The sequence below is a fragment of the Calidris pugnax genome, unplaced genomic scaffold (genome assembly GCF_001431845.1).
Source record: "Calidris pugnax isolate Ruff unplaced genomic scaffold, ASM143184v1 scaffold13, whole genome shotgun sequence".
NCBI classification, from domain to species: Eukaryota; Metazoa; Chordata; class Aves; order Charadriiformes; family Scolopacidae; genus Calidris; species Calidris pugnax.
Window position 1 is genome coordinate 22,660,694 of NW_015090810.1, and position 18,523 is coordinate 22,679,216.

General features: G+C 41.1%; 2 protein-coding genes across 3 annotated transcripts in view; one reads left to right on the forward strand and one right to left on the reverse strand.

Moving 5' to 3' along the window:
* The window catches only part of ABHD3 (abhydrolase domain containing 3), a 26,420-nt gene extending 17,076 nt beyond the window's left edge, over positions 1-9,344 (reverse strand). For both annotated transcript variants that reach the window (XM_014938621.1, XM_014938619.1), the window contains exons 1-5: positions 9,113-9,344; positions 7,352-7,515; positions 4,951-5,133; positions 3,170-3,215; positions 222-334 (exon numbers count right to left, since the gene is read on the reverse strand). In XM_014938621.1, the coding sequence (XP_014794107.1) occupies positions 222-334; positions 3,170-3,215; positions 4,951-5,133; positions 7,352-7,515; positions 9,113-9,259 (653 nt within the window). In that variant the 5' untranslated portion in view covers positions 9,260-9,344. The remainder of the gene's footprint in view (positions 1-221; positions 335-3,169; positions 3,216-4,950; positions 5,134-7,351; positions 7,516-9,112) is intronic.
* LOC106885935 (serine/arginine repetitive matrix protein 3-like) lies at positions 9,258-15,075 on the forward strand. Its single transcript, XM_014938457.1, has 2 exons — positions 9,258-9,625; positions 13,265-15,075. The coding sequence occupies exons 1-2, from the start codon at positions 9,258-9,260 to the stop codon at positions 13,347-13,349; spliced, it is 453 nt and encodes a 150-aa protein (XP_014793943.1). The 3' UTR covers positions 13,350-15,075.
* The last annotated feature ends 3,448 nt before the right edge of the window (positions 15,076-18,523 follow it).

The window sequence follows — 18,523 nt, forward strand, 5'->3', positions numbered from 1 at the left end:
AACGTTGGCCAATTTCAACTTTCCCTGACGCAGAGCTGAAGGCCTCAAAGACACAAAATTTCTAAAAGTCTCCTGAATATTGACCGTTGGAGACAGAGCCAAGTTAATTGCGGTTCAGCAAGTAATGCAAGTATTGCAGAGTAACCATTTTTACCATCAGGCTTCAACAGTCTTATCTCATGATGGTTTTAAGCTGAGACTTGTGCTACGGAACACCTTACCCTCCCATAGAAACGCCGGCTGCCATGAAGGGAGCGGAGGGGTGCAGGCTGTGGACGTGATGAATAACGGCCTCCAAATCCTCCGTGTTAGCGGCACAGTAAGTCCTTGGTGTCTGTAAAGGAGGCAGGGGGAAAAAATGCCATCCTAAGCTTTTGTATTATCCTTTAAGGACAAAGCAAACCGAACAGTGGATCATTTATGTAACAAGATAAATTTAGCATTTCTCGTGAAACTGCGCTAAATGGCAAATATAAACCCGGAGTGTTTCAAGAGGAGGTGGAGGAGGGAGTTATACTTGGTATCATTACAAAATAAAACAGGTGACAAATGTCTTCAGCATCTGCAACCTCCAGGTCACTGGACAAAATCTGAACACAGAGCAACGAGCTAAACTAGATAGAACTAGATAGGCATTGATATTTTTAAAATACCCTGAGGAAATGGAAACATCATAAAGGCTGCAATTTACAGAAAATAAAGTTATAATGACAATTTTACTATCTCTACCCACATTCAAATGCAAAAGAAAATACTAGATTTCAAGTTCTGTCAGCTAGCATTTGAAAAGTAGCCAATATTTTGATTCTACACACAGCAAATAAATAAGTTCACCAGTGCCATTTACCTGATGTACTAAAATATTCTGTTAACTAAAGAAATTAAATACATACATTATCCCTTCCCTATCTACCATCAGCATCTCTTCAAATCTTGAATTAAGACTTGGAAGGACTTCCATCAGCATCACTGAGATTTGGGTAACCCCCTCCCTGCTTTCACAGAATAAGCACAGCTTTTCAGCCTCACCTGCACAGGCAACTGCTACAGGTCACAGCCTGGGGGGCTATCTGAAGCAGTATAAGGGAGGTAAGTCCTTTTAGGTACAATCACAGTAAAATTAGGGGCTTTTTTTTTTTATAACGATGTTCTCTAGATTTCATCCGCAGCAGAAGAGAGTTTTCAACTATAGAGTTGCTATTAATGTGTTAGTGACCTTGACTTAACTATAGGTAGTGGCTGACCTGCCAAACCCCAGTATGAACATTAAAACTAAATATAAAAATACTTACTTATGAGTTAATTGAACTTATTTGGTGCCTGAAGCAACAATGTATTTTAAGGTGCTTTTTTTTTTTTTAAAACTGCTTTCAGTTGAGCAGCCTGGATGTTTGTGGGCAATTTTTACAAGTTCAATTAGATGAAACTAATTACTTTAAAAACACTTAACAACAATATTGAAAAAAAGGGAATGAAAAGCTAAATCTGGATAATTAAAACTGAAGACTTTTAATTTCCATTTATATTGCATTTTCAGTTCTCATCCACATGAATCACTCTTCACTGTTTTATACCCTATTAATGATAAACAGCGTGAAGGTGTTTTATTTTAATTAAATTGTCAAGTTTACAAGGAAAAAGAAATTATTTTTGGTAACTAGGGTCTAATGTATTCTAAGTGAAGGTGTATTTGATTAAAAGTTTATAAAACTAGAGAGATATGGTGCATTTTAATGTTAGTTAATTCCTGACACTTTTACATCTGTCATTGTATGAAGATATTTTAAAACACCATTTTAGTTCACATTGACTGTGGTAAATCTAATATTTGATTATTCCATAGCAATAATTCACAGTGACTTTCAATAACGAATTTGTTATTTGTTCAATAACAAATGAGAACAGCATTTAAAAACTGATTTTTTTAATAGCTATTATTTGGTGTAATTTGAACCTATCTTTAAAGAGACTAGGAAAATAACTACTTGCATGACTAATTTCTACTGTGGTGCTCAACTATGCTTAAAACTCATTAACTAGGGATTTTATATTAAAATGTAGAAACCCCTTTGCAGAAAATGTGATAATTTCAGCTGGTTTGCTTCACAGTAAGATCTTATAAAGCTTAAAGTTGTAAATCCGATTACAGTAAAATACACACAATGCATCCAAACAAGAGATCTTTTTTCTTAACGATTCAGAAATTCATCAATAAGGACTTTGTGTGTCACAAAACTGCTTTGTAGATCCATCTCCGAAAGTATGCAGAGAACTACTCTTAACATGGCAATATTTGCATTGAAGTGCTTTATCTGATTATGGGAAAGCATTCTGAGCTTTTTAAAGTTTGAAACCAGGGGATTATAAAATGCAAAACAATACCAAGTATTATGCACATTCATTCCAGCTGCAGAACTGTCAACAAAATGCATATGAAGAAACAAAGCTTATTCAGCAATATTTCATCATGCCTTGTCCCTAGCTGCAGAAAATGTTTAGCTTCAAGACTTTGTCATTTGGGGAATTGCCAGTTATTTCTAAGTAAACATGATATGTCTGTCCCGGAGACAAAAAATGTCTTTTGCAGCTGAGCTTCTGTCATAATTGCTAAGAAAAACACACATTTAACTTTTAGGATATGGCTATCCATATAAATCTGGTTCATTAATTCAGTAACACATAATGTGGATCAACCTTTTAACAATATCAAAATCTGTTTTAAACTCAACCATATCAAAACCTATTTTAAACTCATATTGACAACTGGGAAAGTAATTACAATTGCTTGTATTTGGATTTGTATGTTAAAACAATGGGAGGAAATTGCATTGATTGAACAGAATTTCTTGGATGTGTGCATTTTAGATACTGTAGTATTTTCAGAAAGAAAAGTATAAGAATTGTTCATTTAAATGTTACAAAGATTAACAATTTAAATTATTTCCTAAAATGAAATGTTCACAAAAATTGTGTGTTGACCAGTTGGCCTCTTTGAGTTTTAAAATAAAAGATGAATATTGGCACATGATTGTTGTGTAAGATTCTCTTCTCTGCATTTTCAACATATTCTGTGAGTTTCTCTCATTTAAATCCAGCTGTACAAAGAGAGATGAATGTTCCCACATATACTGCTTATACACAAGATATTTATCTTAAAAGACATCCTTACCAAAAGATCCTCACCAGCAATTCCACGATTATTAAAAACCACGCATCTAAAAATTGAGAAAGGAAATTCAATTATACATGTTGCTTCATTCAACTAAAAAGGATAACCTAAAAACACGACAAAAATTAAAACGCATGAAGAAAAACGAGCCAGTTCTATGAATAAGTTCGGCACATAAATATTTACAGTCCTACAGATCCTGAAGTCTGAACTGTGTGGAGCATCCTTTATACCGAAATGGAGTTCACTGAAGTCAGTGGGTCTCTGGATGAGCTCTGTGATTTGCCAGTCGAGGTCAGGTTGCAGGATGATACCCACAGGGGTTACCTGAAGACGGTGCATGCATTTTGTTCTGCCTGCACTCTCAGCTGCCCAAATATGAGCAATAAGCTCTGCCCCTGCAGGGCTGAGCCTAAAGCAGTGCTCTGACAGAGAACGCCAGAGATCCGTGTGTAGACATCCTCCAAACCTACATCATTTTATTAAATAGCCTGTAAAAATAAGCCAAATCAAAATTATAATGACAGCTGCATCTAAGGTTTGAGTAGGGTCTTGGGAGTGGGAATTTTTTTTGGTCTGGTATAGCACAAGTTTCTGTTCTCTCTATATTAGTGGGAGTCACTGAATTTTCTAGAAGTACTATCTTGATTTAAGGATCTTACTTTTCTATTACTCTTCTACCATCTCACTGTGATAACTTTGTTAAATAAAATATACATATTTTAGATGGGTTAAAGGAATGAAAAATTACTTACTTCAGTCTCTCTCAAGTGTTGCTGTTTAAGAACAAAATTACAGCATGCTGTTGAAATCTGTCCTAAAGCTCTCCTTTTTAATGCTATACCTTCTTTTCTTAGGTGACCAAATGCAGATATTGCTTTCAGAAATATTTAAAAAATTAATAGTAAGAAATTGTTAATTTGAGGGCTTTCCTCCTCTGATATTTTTTTTACTGGTAAGTTTTAAAGTGTTTATTTAAAGTACTTTGAACAGTTAAAGTGCTACTTTACTTTCATAATTTAGTAAAGCAGTTACCCAAACCTCCAAACAGAGTAGAGATAGCCAGACATGTAGGTAAAAGCTCATATATACATATTTGAAGAACTTATTATAGTCAGTACCAGAAGCCAATCTGCAAAGACAAAATGTAATATTCCAAATACAGATCCTGGAACAATGACAACTTATTTTAAAGCACAGAAGCAGCAGGATGATTACATAAAGGAATCTACTCATCGACTAATCAACTTATTTTACCCAACTCTGACTAGAAGCCTTAATAATAAAACTAAATTAAGCAGTGACAATTAAGAGGTGACAAACCTCTTCCTTCACCAGGAGTAGTGCCTTCTGCACTCACAAATTTGAGGCTGCTGAATCGAGCAATTTTGGCATTCAGAAGCTGACCTCTTCTGAGGCCTGCTGCCAGCAGCCCATCCACACAAGTCTTCCTGGAGCTGAATACAAACCCCTTCTCTAGAAAGTGTAAAGGTAAAACAAATAACTGATATAATAATTTAAGCAGCAGCTGCAAAGGCCTATGCAGACTTAGCTTGCTCTCACTGCAATCTCTGGGGCACGTCTGTAGATACTAAAGCTGCCCTTCCGAATGTACAGCCCGTTACATAATTCTACTATTATTATTATTACTAATAATACTTTCTTACATAAACTAATGTCTTTAGATCTCATGTGCCTTAGGAAGGCATCTTACGCATGCACATACTTATATTTGATCTTATTAGAAGAAGAGAAATACTAGCAACGAAATGCAACAGCACCTATATCCCAGCGTTTCGCTTTGATGGATCATGTGAAGAATGTAGGATTCCTTGCTGGTTCCTGTCAGGCCAGGCAATAACAGGACAGTGGGTCTTGTGCTGGCGTCCGGATAATATAAGCTGTCATTATTATCAAACCAATCCAACGAAATCTGTCCTCCATCTGCTGTTTTAATGAGCTCACTGAAAGGCACATTTCAAGACAACACTGATTAGATTGAAAAATACAGGCATACTATTAAGAGTGCTTACAGGGTACAAATTACCAGGTATGAATTCTGCATTTCTAATTATGTTTTAGTACTCAAAGTGCCACCTAACTAGCTATGTTCACATGTTTACCACTCAGAAAGAGCCATGCCTCCAGCTGACATGAGTTAGCACAGTTTGCAGAGCAATTCCTGTTAATGGTAAATGAAGAGCTGGCCTTTTGTGAATTGCTGCTGATGGACTCATACCTAATGGGATTTTTTTGCATTGCTTTCTATTTTATATAAGCTTGTGTACTGCAGTTTTCCTTCGGATCATCTGAGAATCTTTCGATAGCACACTGGGCAACGTGTTAAACATCTATCACATTTTTTTTCTCTCCATCCAAAGGAGCAGCAGGTATAATGGAGGGCACTTTGTTATGGTGTAAACACACAGAACACGGACATACAGCACTGTATCTTTCACCCTGTATTTCCACAAACTTTGCTAGAATGCACTCTAAAACCACATATCTTAAGAATGCAGCAAATGTGATGATATCCCAAGAAGCTAAGCATGCATTAAACAATGAAAAGGTTTCAGTCTTTTTTAGAAACATAGAGCATCTTCCATTTTCTCTGGCAATGAAGACATTGTACGAGAGAGTTGGTATAGGAACTACCAAAATTAAAGCCTACCTTGCATTTGATTTTTCATTTGAAAGTCTTGATAGCACCTACTCCAGATTTTAAAGCTCGTCAGCCTTGTTGGACTCATTAGCTCAGTTTTGCCCTTTTTCAGTAATGAGAAGTAGATGCAATGCTGGTGTGTACTGCCAACACAATCTCAAATGGTGCAAAATAAGCATTGCCCCATGGAACTATGTTTCTTCCCTCACAAACCTTGAAATAGAGAGTATACAAGAAAGGCTAGAAAAAGTGGACATGGCCATACCACTGAAATGTTTCCTAGTTACTAAAACTAAGGGAAGCTGCTAAAGTGCTAAATCTATTCTACCATGCAAACAGAGCTGAAACAACTTGTGCTGCATCCAGGTTCCGGCGCATAAAAGTACTTCTCCTTAGGTCTTGTGCCAAATGCCTCATTTGCCAGACTAAGTCTCATTTCTGTGTGAGAGAGATCAGCTGAGGACAAACAATAAATATAAGTTTTTTTCCCGCTTAGAATTTAGGCATCAAAGAACACAACGCAAACCCCGCAGGTAAAAGTTACTCTGAAAATCCCAGAAGTTTTATATTATTGAAACAAGGTTGAATGTGGCCATGTTATGGTTAAGGTAGAACTTGTTGTTTCAATGGACAGATACAGTGATTCTGTGACCTTTGCAAAATGATGGCATTCAAACAGCAGAATATTTGATGCACCAGCTGGGTGTGCTGCCATCCAGAGGGACTCAACAGGCTGGAGAAATGGGTTGATAGGAACTTCATGAAGTTCAACAAGGGGAAGGTGCAGTCCTGCACCCGGGGAGGACAAGCCCCATGTGCCAGTACAGGTTGGGGGCTGACCAGCTGGAAAGCAGCTTGGCAGAAAAGGATGTGGGGGTCCTGGTTGACACCATGTTCAACACAAACCAACAATGCACCCTCCCAGGAAAGAAGGCCAACAGCCTCCTGGGCTGCATTAGGAGGAGCACTGCCAGCAGGCTGAAGGAGGTGATCCTTCCCCTCTACTCATCACTGGTGATGCCACAGCTGGAGTGGTGTGTCTAGCTCTGAGCTCCCCAGTGACCAAGCACTGACACAGGCTGTCCAGGGAGGTTGTGGAGTCACCATCCTTAGGGATATTCAAAAGCTGTTTGGACACAGTCTGGGGCAACTGGCTCTAGGCGGCCCTGTTTGAGCAGAGGAGTTGGACAAGGTGACCTCCAGAGATCCTCCTTTCTGACCTCAACCATTATATGATCCTGTGAACATATAACCACATCAGTTCCTATATTGTCACCAGTATTTCAATGCTCCAAAACTTTCTGAGCTAAAATAGGACCATTTGGGAATCTTGACCTTTTAAACCTACTGTATGCTGAATCCAGGATAGAAATGTTTCCAAGCCTAGGACAGAGTTGTAAAGGCGGGCATAAAGCAAAAACATGGACACAGGCTCGAGCAATGACAGTAGCTGTGACACAGTCAGAGTAAGGTAGCTGCTGGCTACCGAATCAATCACTTTCCAGAAGAAAAGCACTTACTTCCTGTACTGTACTTGGGGTCTAGAGGTGATAAAGGGACGCAGGAGTGTCTGCACTCGACCTTCCCAGCACCAAATCGTGGGATAGTAAGTTTCTGTCACAACAGGGCAATATTCCTCGAGAAAGCGGCAGAAACGGTCATTGCTGGCCACCAGCTGGGGTTTCTAGGGAGAGAGATTACAGTCAGGCATGAGCATTCATATAAAACCAACTAACAAATAAACAAACAAACAAATAAATAAAAGCTTGTTTAAGTCTTTTCCCAGTAAACTGTTTTCTTCCATATAATAATTTGCAATGCTTTTTCCTTTCATGGTAAAGAGATAATTAATACAAAACCAAACAAAATGCCCACTAAAAACTAAAATCCACTAAAGATTATGGATTCCTTACCTATTTCTAATAATATTCTGTTCTCGCTCTACTTTTAGCAGCATTGCACCTTTCACTGAAGAATCAAGCCCACACTGTCTCACAGTAGGGGGGAAAGATTTTACTGAATCAATTTTCCTGCACTGCACAGAAATGATGCTTAATCCATGTACTTGGACTGTGCACCTGCAGTACCTATTTTAACCTGGTAGGACACTCCTCCTCCCATCTCATACCACAGTACACAACTGCATTGGTTACTCATCTCTAATAACGCTCTGCATACAGAGATTTTTCTTACAGCTTCTATTTGTATACGAATTAACCTGGAAATCCCTGCATACCAAACATCTCATGTTTTAGCAACCACGTCTCTTAAACTTCTCTTTTGAGGGCCTCTCCAGCCCTCAAGCATTAATGGGTCAATAATAGATGCTTTGAAGAAGATGGTTACACATACACAGCGCCAGCGCCAAGCCTCCTGACCCTTGGATTTTCTCCTCTGACCAAAATCAAGTACCCTCCTGTCGCTGAGGAGGAAGGCTGTGTTCCCAGCGGATCTGTGAAGGACTGTGGCAACACGCATGTCTTCAACAGCCCTCAATCTTTTGATATGCGTATTTGCAGTCGATTAAGCATTCAACCGGGCACTCTCACCACGGGGCCACTTTAGATCTGATCAGGCTCACGGTATCCAAGTCATTTGCAAATGCCTAATTTACCTGCGAAACCACTGCTGATGAGGAGATGCACAAGAGCATCCCAGCCCCCAGAAACACTGCGATAAGTAGCTCCGGAGGTAATTACGATGGTACCCAAGCCAGTCACAAGGGCGGCAAACTATTTTATCCCCCGAGGTGAACCAAAAAGGTCGGGGTTTTGCTGTGGAGGGAGGGCTTCTGACCTCCCATCGCCCCCCAGGCGAGCTCTCCCCCCGCCGCTACCCCGGCATTTCGGGGATGCCCGAGGTCGGAGCCCCTTCCCCTCCCAGGCCGGGCACGACCCCGGGGGCGACCGGCGGGCCCCCGCGGAGGAAACGCCTCGGGGCTTTATCTGCGGCCCGACGGCCCTGGCATGATGGGTCCGGGGGAGGGCTGCGCGGCCCGGCACGGCGGCGGAGAGGGGCCTGTGCTGGGGGGGGAGAGCGGGGTCCCGGCCAGGCGGGTCCCCAGAGCGGCACCTCCGGAGGAGGGACGGGAAGAGGGGTGTGAGGACGAGGCGGGCGCGGCGCCCTGCTCCCCCAACTCCCGGCCATTTCAGGTGCCTCCCCTCAGGGGAGGGGGTGTGTGTGTGGAGGTGACCTTCGCGGGACGATCGCCCCCCCAACCCCCCGGCCGCCATGGCGGGACACCTGCGGAGCCCTCCCGTCCCCGCCGCCCTCCCGCTCACCTTGGCGATGCTGCTGAGGTAGTAGCAGGCGTAGGCGACGCCGAAGCCCAGCACCAGCGACAAGCCCACGCCGGAGCCGAAGAGCCCCACGCGGACCTGGTTCTCCAGGTAAAGGGAGAGCTCCCTGGTCAGCCCCTGCCAGTCCATGGCACACACCGGGCAGGGTACGACACCCCGGCTGCCGCGGCCGAGCCCACCCCGGCGCGCAGGGAGGAGGAGGAGGAGGAGGAGGAGGAGAAGGAGGGGAAGAAGGAGGAGCCGCTGCCCGCGGACCGCTCCGCGCTACAGCGCCGCCGGCGGCATCACCCGCACCGCCCCGGCCGCCGAGGCCTGCGGGGACGGCTCGGAGCGGGGAGGCGGGCTGCGGGCGGGCCGGCCGGCTTCCTTCCCGCAAGCGGGCCGCCGAGCAGGGCCGGGCCGCGGTGGCCACAGCCTCGCCTGCAGGGGAGGAAAAAATCCCGAGAGAAGCGGCGGGACGCGGCCCTGGGCGGCGTGGGGGCAGCCTGACGGCAGGTACCTTCCCGGGGCGCCTTCGTTGTCCCCTCACCCCTGCGCTTTCCCTCAGGCAGGGCGTTGCGGGGTCAGGGAGGAGAGGGGCCCGTCCACAGCCGTGAGGGGCAGCCGATGCGGGCGAGTGGGAACTCAGTCACACCGGCGCAGGACACCCGTCCTGTGTCGTACAGGAGGAAGAGGGGACACCAGGGCTCCCAAGATTGCAGCACTGCTCGATCAGTAATATCTGTCTCAATATTTTAAGTGATGCTGAAGCACGCAACTGCTTTTTCCGTTTCTCGCCGCTGCTACGAGGCGGTAGCGAAGATCAGAGAGGAGTATATGTATTCCCTAACTCCCAGGAGGGATCCTGCCCACTCTCTTTTCAGCGGCATGGATTGGTGTTGTGTGGAGGCCCTCACGTGTTTGCTAACTCAAATGCTTCCCCCTTCAGCTTCAGAAAAAGACGCTGTCTTTTTCCTTGCCAAAGTCCTGGGAGCGCAGCTGATAACACAGAGGTCCTGGAGCTGAGCATCTGCTCTTTGAGATGCACCACAGGACACAGAAATGCTTCAGCTCCATGACCTGGCAAGAGAAGACAGACTTTCCTCTCTTCACTTCTTACCTTATCTGTGTTTTCTTGCTATCTCTGAATTTGGAACCATAACTGAAAAAAAATAAAAATAAAAAAGAGTATAAGAGCAGCAAATGAGATGTGGCCTATTTCAGTTGCTATTCCTTACTCAAACGGATCTTAACAGAGAGGTTCTGCTCTGACATAAAGCATCTAGTCCCAACTATTTCTTGTTAACTATGGTGCCAAGCTCTTGAATATTGGGCCACAGCTTAACTTAAAAATATACTGAAAAGGACTTTAGCTCTCCTTGCTGTAGAGAGAAGTGCTACTGTACATGTACATGTTCGTACTGTGTGATCAAACATTCTGCTTTGCTGCAGCAACAGTGGATTCCAGTCCTGCTTTGACAACTATCTGAAAACCCATTGTAACATCTAAAGACTTTGCAATTAAATGGTGTTTTTCTGATTGCATTGCTAGTTTGGGATTTGGAAACGTCAAGCATGCTTTACCATTCAGTCTGACAAGCAGAAATCTTCTACTTAACACCTTTTTCTGCTCGAGGAAAAGCAGTTTGTATAATTTTAAGAACTTTTAATTAAAGAATCAGAATGATAAAAGTATGCAAAGTAATTAATTGATACTATATTAAGAAAGATAAATTAATAAGAGTGCATTGCAAAGTTCTGAAGAAATTTAAAAATACCTGTTCTTCCTATCCAGTCAGCTGTCCAAAGCTTCCAGAGACACGGGGGCAGAGCTACTGCAACCATTGAAAAAAGTGTGGGAATTGGTAAGCAGAGGCTAGGAAGGGTCGGGGGTTTGTTTCTTTCCCCCGCAGCTGTTACAGAAAAAGGAAACTGAGTGGGTGGAAAACCTATAGTCATCAACACCACACTTCCTCTGCTTCTGCTTACAGAGAACTGCCATAGCCAGGCCTGGGTGCTGACTTGCTGGCTATGTGTTGTACACCCCAGATAAAAGGATTTATCGTGAAGAAACGCTCCAGTGTGAGCAGCTGGAGTAGATAGTTTAGTTCTGAAAACACGTGGGCTTCATCAATAACATGAACTTAGGAACCTTCAGAGACACTAATTTGGGTGAACTGAGGACTAGTCTTTAGGATGCCAAGGAAACTGCTAATTATGAAGAAGGAAGCAGGTTGCTGCTTGCAGCAGGCTGTTCGCCTACCTTCAAGTCCTATCCCCATTAAGGTGACGAGTCCTTGAACCAGCCAAAAAACTAAAGAAAAATCTCAAGTGGCTGAGAAAGAAGAGGACACAGCGTGTGTCCATGGTGCTAGAAGGCTTATAAATGCATATACACACATTTGACCGAAAAGCGCAAGGTTTGGCCATTGATGGTTAGAGAAACCCTTCTGAGGCGTAGAAAACCAGCAGTTTAATGACTCGATCAACAATCCAGGGAGACTGAATCCACGAAACAAGATCCAGACACAAAGGTTGAGGTTGGTCTGGTCTTTGACCGCTGCTGTGCATTCATTACTCAGAGGAATATTAGTGATGTCAGGCATATATAACATGCCATAGACAAACTGAAACAAATTACATGTACTGAGAAGGGCTGAGGGTTTTCTGTTTCTGTGTAAGCATGTTGCTACACTGTCAATAGCAAATAATAACCTCCTTCTATTTTAAGCAATCCCCATCAGATCCTCCAGTTCCAGTGGAGGGTTTTTTTTACAGTCTTTAAAAGGTTATCCTTTAGCCTACAACACATTTTGCAGAGCTGAAAAAGCAAAGGCTGTATTCTGCTCATATTACAACCACTTCCAAGCGATTTAGTGATTGCAGATTGTGTGTGTGGGAAGAAAACAAGGTGGTCACTATGGTGTTTTGAACTCTTACCGCATTTTTTTTTCAGAGGAAGACAGTCCAACATTCCCAGAGAGACTTGCTATTTGCACTACGCTCTCTGTGCTCTAAGTGCTTCATAAAGTGATTGCATCAACACAGCTCTAATGGATTATAGATTAGGCAGAAACGAAAGGGCACAGGATTGTTCTTTCGTATTGTCTCCCAATTTATTTTGCTTAAGCAATAGGTAATAATTCACAGAAGCAATTGGTTAGTCACAGCTTGATTTACATTTTTTCACTAGGAGGCTACGCTAGTGCTATGTTGTCTTTATTTTGATTTTTTGTTAGGGGAGGTGGTTCTGTGATTATTTTGGGTTTGAGGGGGACTGACTTTCTAGGGGATAGTTGCAGGCTGGTCCCAGAATTAATTTCGATAGGCGCTGCAGCATCTCTGAGGAGGGGCAGAGTGACTTTTAACCTCAGAGTTTTAAATTCAAGGTTCTGTTTGTTTATATTCTTTTAACATTTGTTTAACTTCAGCATTTATCTAAGAAAATGGGAAAAGTATCTTTGTTTAAGTATTCCCTGACCTATCTCAGGAATACTTAAAAAGCTCCAAATCCACGTATAAACCATCTGAGAAGTTTTCCATCAACACAGGGAAGAGGGCACTCACTATTCTTAATATTTATTATTGGCAGGGGAATGGGAGAAGAAAAGTGCATTTGGAAAATTCAAGTCAGCATTTCTCAAGCCTTCTTCATGAATATTACAGATTTTTCTTTCCTTAAAGTGTGAATGAAGTAGGGAGTTAATGAAGTTAACGTAAATGTTCTGTGCTGGAGGCTTTTCAAATTTCAGAGGAAAAGGCCAGGCTGTGTTATGCTGTACTCTTGGTGCTCATGAAAAAATCAATGATTGTGGCATCGGGAATAGCTGCTTCTGTTTGTCCCTTTCTTGAGCTTTGCTACTCATAATAGCATCTCCATCACAGATAATGCTATCTCCATATTTCCAGGCATCCACATCTTTCTCTTCCATGCTTTTTCTCTTCACTCCCTCATGAAGTATTTCTCAGCCCTTTCCACTGGTGAAGTTGGAAGGAACATAGGATTCAAAAGGAACATTTTGTATCATTTGATTTATCTTTCTTTAACTATGTTTCCTTCAATTAAAATGTGAGCATTTCAGTTCAGTGCATGTAGCAGGTATCCTGATCACAAACACAACCACATCATTTAGTATTGTTTCCCTCTCTGTTTAGGTGGTTGAAGATGCCTTCAACGGCTGCTGTGACACAAAGACTGCCCAGTATTTGTCTCCCGTGGAATGACTCTTGCAGGATTTAGTCTACAAGAAACCAATTCCCTGCATTTGAATACAGCTGGCAAACAGAATCGTGGTTCGTAGAGCATCAGACCAATTTGACTCATCATCATGTTAAATGATGGTGATGAAACTTTGTTTTCTGTCATTTAAAATGGCCACAGAAGAGTTAAAAAAATAGGTTAGGACTCTGTGATATATAGCTGAGTATAATTCTCAGATGTGAATTACCTTAAAATTGGTTGTTTTGTTCAGAAACCAAAGATAACAATCCACAGCATGCTGAAAGAAGAGAGTATGAGAGAGTGAAGTATAAACTAAATTGAAAGCAAGCAAATACATTGAGGACACTTCTCTTAAATTAATTTTTTCATTTAAAATGTTATCAGAAGCTGCTACAGAACTTGAAGAATTTTCATAACAGTACAGTAGAGAAGTATGTTGAATCTAGGTTAAACTTCCTCCTGCCTCCCAGAAATCTTTATTGTAGTTTAACAAGAAACATTTTCATTGTTATTTCCTTTATAAACATTTAAAAGTGAATAAAAAATTTGCATGTTGTATTTCAAACACAAACCCAAAGCATTTTAGAATGCTTCAGCCCACCACCCAACAACTTCCATATACGTTTGGTAAATTCCTGTTCTACTTACATCAACAGCATGGCTCCAGCTGAATTCAGTGGAGTAAGAAATATGTCCAATTAATCTCTTTTGTTTAGGTAATTTTTTAGATTTTCTTTAGCACGTTAATAGTGAAAAATATTTGTAAGCATTAGACATAATCTTAAATGAGATGTATATTAAAAATGTTTACATTTTTAAGCATATACCCTAGTTTAGCAACAGATTCTTTTTGTTAATTTTGAAAATTTCTAAAGATTTCAACCAGTCTTATCAGAGTGTACTGGAAATCTTCTTAGAATTCAGGATTACATAATCTTGTGCCTGGGGCTGTTTTCTTATGACAAAACAGACAATGTTTAGATTCTGCTTGAGTTATTAAAAGTTTTTACTACTTCATTAGTAGTAACAGATTACTACAGATTATTAAAATTAGACATAGGTATTATTCAGTGCTTAAGTCATCTTTCAGGCATTACTGAGTGTGTATTGAGTGCCTTTGTAATACAAGAAATACCTGTACTTGACTGTAAACGCAGGATTAGTCCCATTGATCGCAACAAAAATTACCATGCACATAAATTAGGAACATTCTTAAAATATCTTGATGACCTATGCAGACAGTTTATTTTGCTATCAGTCTAAAAATACGAACTAGGTAGTTCTGACTACATCTGAGAATTTCAAGTAAGTAGTTTCTTTACAATCTTTACAATCAGGAAATTTAATACCAGGAAGAAACAAACCCTCCTTCCAATGAATCATCTAATTTAAAAGTCATCTATGAATAAAACATTAATATGTGGCTAAACATTTGGAAATATCAGGTGAGTATACATTCTTTAATCCTCTGAGGTATGCTGAAGTAGGACAATTTGTACAGATGTACAAATAGTGTGCATGCCCTAGATTGTTACAGAATTTTTACTTAAATTAATTTTGTCTTTGAATACTTAAACCTCAAGCATAACTTCACAGGTATGTTGTTTCATCTCCACACAAAATAGTTCAGCCTAGTAAAATTTAAAACCTTAACAGAGGGAGAAGATTCCAGGATGCTCCTGCTAGGGAAATATAATCTTCTTTATCCTAAAATGTTTTTTTCAACATGTTGAGGATTTTTAGCCAGATCCAGAAAAAATTCCTTCTTTTTAGCAGATCTCCGTGGGATTAGTTTTCTTTCACATCAGGAAAATGAATTGACATATTTATAATCTGTTCTTTGCTCAGCTGTTTTTCCTTCCTAGAAAAGAAGTAGCTGATAGAACTCCTTTCCTTAGGGAAAGAAAGAGCAGCGCGGACGCTGTGGGTTAATACATGTGTTCTAATTAACAGTTTCGTCGAGGATGCCAGCAGCACAGTAAAAACCCACCAAAACAATTTGCTGCGTGCTCCTTGTCTGGCATTAAAAAATATTTTAATCTGCAGAAACTAGGAGAAAAATCAATGGCAATTATTCATGACATGTCTGAAAACTGAGGAAGAAATTGGATTGTGTTATGGATAATGAATCTGGTAAATAAAGCAGTGGAAATACAATGCAACAGTTAACAGGATAGGTGTGTTTTCGTGTTAATGGGAGATGGTAGATGGCCACGTGATGGCAGCAGAGTCTGAGGAATTCGGGTTTTTTCACACATTAAACTACAGATTAACAGGATATATGGCCTAAAGTCCCTAACTGGTTCTTCAGGTTCTAGAAATTATACATTATTTATATTTTCACTTAAAAACATGTGGCATGTTCATGTGGCATGACCAGAACTTTCTGTGGAGAGTGATTACATGCTTTTTTTTTAAAAAAAAATAATATATAAGATTACATTTGGGGCAATTTTTTTCAGTATAAGAGTAGTTTTCATTTCATTTGCCAATATTTCCATCTTTCTTACTCAGTTAGTTGAGTTAGTTCGACCCAAAAGAGAAGGTGTATTTTGATAAAACCAAGGCAGTTGCTTACTTTTTCCTAGTTCGTTTTCCTAATAATTTTGTCCACAGGGAAAAAACTGCATTATAAAAAACCCTTTTGGGGAAAACCAGAAAATTAAAATCTGGATTGCCTTCAATTTTTAAGAGGAGGACTGAGAAAACTGCCTGTTCTAATACAGAGACTTGAACTGAGGAGGCAGAATTTTTGGACTCAGATTGGCATAAATGAATAAGCTCTACCTTTGTATTTTTAAAAGGAAACTACAATCAGCTCATTATATGTAAACTAGATGCTCTTTTTCGACTCCTAAGAAGTTAGTTATATATATAATTCGTATGACAAATTCTGATAAGTCAGTATTTGTGCAAGATAGTAAACAAAACTTCAAAACTGTATGAGTTAATAATTATCTTTCCCAGAAGTTGGGATTTTTTTTTCTTCTAAACCATATAAAACCAGGCTTTTCACATGGGGCTCTCTCCTGCAGTAGGGACAGTCCCCTTTCCGCATTGCATGTCCCAGATCCTACATTGCAAGTTCAGCTTTAATCAAACAAGACAGTACAGAAAAGCTTCTATCAAAGTCTCTCTTCAATCTATGCAAATACTTATACATGTTTTATGACATTTTGGAGAACTGAAAGGCACTCAGGTTGAGTTAAGCCAAGCAGCTCTGTGGAATGGCTCAGATGAACAGGGGCATAGGCTGGACGACCTCCGTAGTCCTATTTCCTCTGAGGGTTGTCTTGAGGATTGTCCTACCCTCTAGGAGGGCAGCAGCTGCTCTTACAAAAAGCCCACATGCTTTCCAACAATAACAAGGAGTTTAAAGGGATGTCATTAGGTTATGCACAGCACTGAATTATGCATAAAACAGAGGTCTTCTCTCATGGCCCCTCGCTGGATTGCTCTAATATGGCAGGAAATGGCGAGGAAGACCATAATCACCAGCTGGAGGATGGTGTGACTCAGCAATGTACGTAGTTTTGGGTAGCCAGAAGGGAACCCGTTCTGTAGTTCCTTTTGTGTATCCAGATTCCTGCACTGGCCGTACATTAATGAGTCTTTGCAATTACAGGCAAGTATGCCTAAAGTACTGTGGATTCCCTTCCTCCAGACGGTGACTTGGCTGCTCTGTCATGTCTACCCGAGGTATTCAAAGCCGGCACTGCCTCACAAGGCAGGCAGCAGTGGTTAATTACAGCAGGACTGTTCAGGTAAATAAGGCCTTTGGCTGATTAGCTTTGGTTGCTTCTGCTGCAGCAGTTTCAGGCAGTACTGCTCTGCCAGTGTGCCTGGGTAGTCTCCTCCCAGAACAGGGATGGCAGAAAAGAAAGGTCCCATGCCTCTCTGCTGGTGCTAAGTTTGAAGCATGATTTCTAGATTGTAGACTCCAAAAGCAAAGAAATAAATCTGTTGCCAACTCCAGTAGCAGGCTTTTAGATGGTATTTTTCTCCACAGTTTGAGGCCTGATAAATTAAATTACCTGGAGTGTGAGCACACGTTGGCTCTAAGGCTGTAAAATAGCCATTCCATGCAATGAGGGGCAAATGCAAGTTTAGGAGATTTGATAAACTCTCAGCATTCATCCAGCAAAGAGAAGAGTCCCGTCAAGGGGCCAAAGACTTGTTAGAGACAACTGAAAATGCTACATACATTTATTCTGAGTAAAACTAACCAGCCAATGAACCAACCCCCTCTGCCTGCAAATGGCCCTAAGCCAACAAGAGGATTTTTGGTTGGAAAGTGAAGACGAGTTTTTTCCTTAAGGTATTAATGTGTCCAGTTTCCCACTGCTAACAAAATGCTGATACATACCTGAAAATGCTGTATTTGTCACTTATATTGTCACAATACATTAATTGGATTCAACATCCTATGAAACCTCCATCTTGTTTACAGTGCTGTATGTTAAATTTATTTCTAACTTTAACTCAGCTTATTTTCAAAACTCAAACCTCTCTTTTCCCTTTTGCTACTCACATTCTGATTCTTCTACCTCCATGACCTCTATGACCTACCTCTATGACCATGGATAGACCCTAGCTCTAGATCAAGATCTAGATCAAGAACTCTCCAGATTTTCTGGGTAATTCTGCCATGTGTTTATGCCATTTCATTCATGCCATTTAATACATGCACCAAATGTAATAAGCTACTAGAAGCTGTGGGTAGCTTTTGTACGGGGAGAAGCATCTGCAAGAAAAACCCAAACTGCCTGGCAATTGCATGTTTTCCTAGGGTGGTATCTGTTAGCATTTTGAGGTTTCCACTGCTGAAGGAGAAATCAGATGCTGCTTGGGAGTGCCTGTTGTCAGGACACAATTTCATGTTTAAGGCAGCATTCTTTAGCTTTAGTATGGGTTAGGGAGGAATGAGTTATGTGAGGAATGTGGTGGTAGTCTGGTGGTTACTTGCTCATATTATTCTGCTCTGCTATACATATTGTGAGAAAACTACACAAAAGAAGTCAGGAAATGATCGCACAGACTCCTCTAGCCATATTAATAACCACAAAAGTGGAAGGAAGCACAGAAACAGTAAAAATACCCAGGACACAAGGGTAGCTGGGCTGCCTTTTATCAGCCATTTTCCTCTTGACTAAGAAACTGTATTTTTTTGTCTGATTCAGACTTGTCTGTCC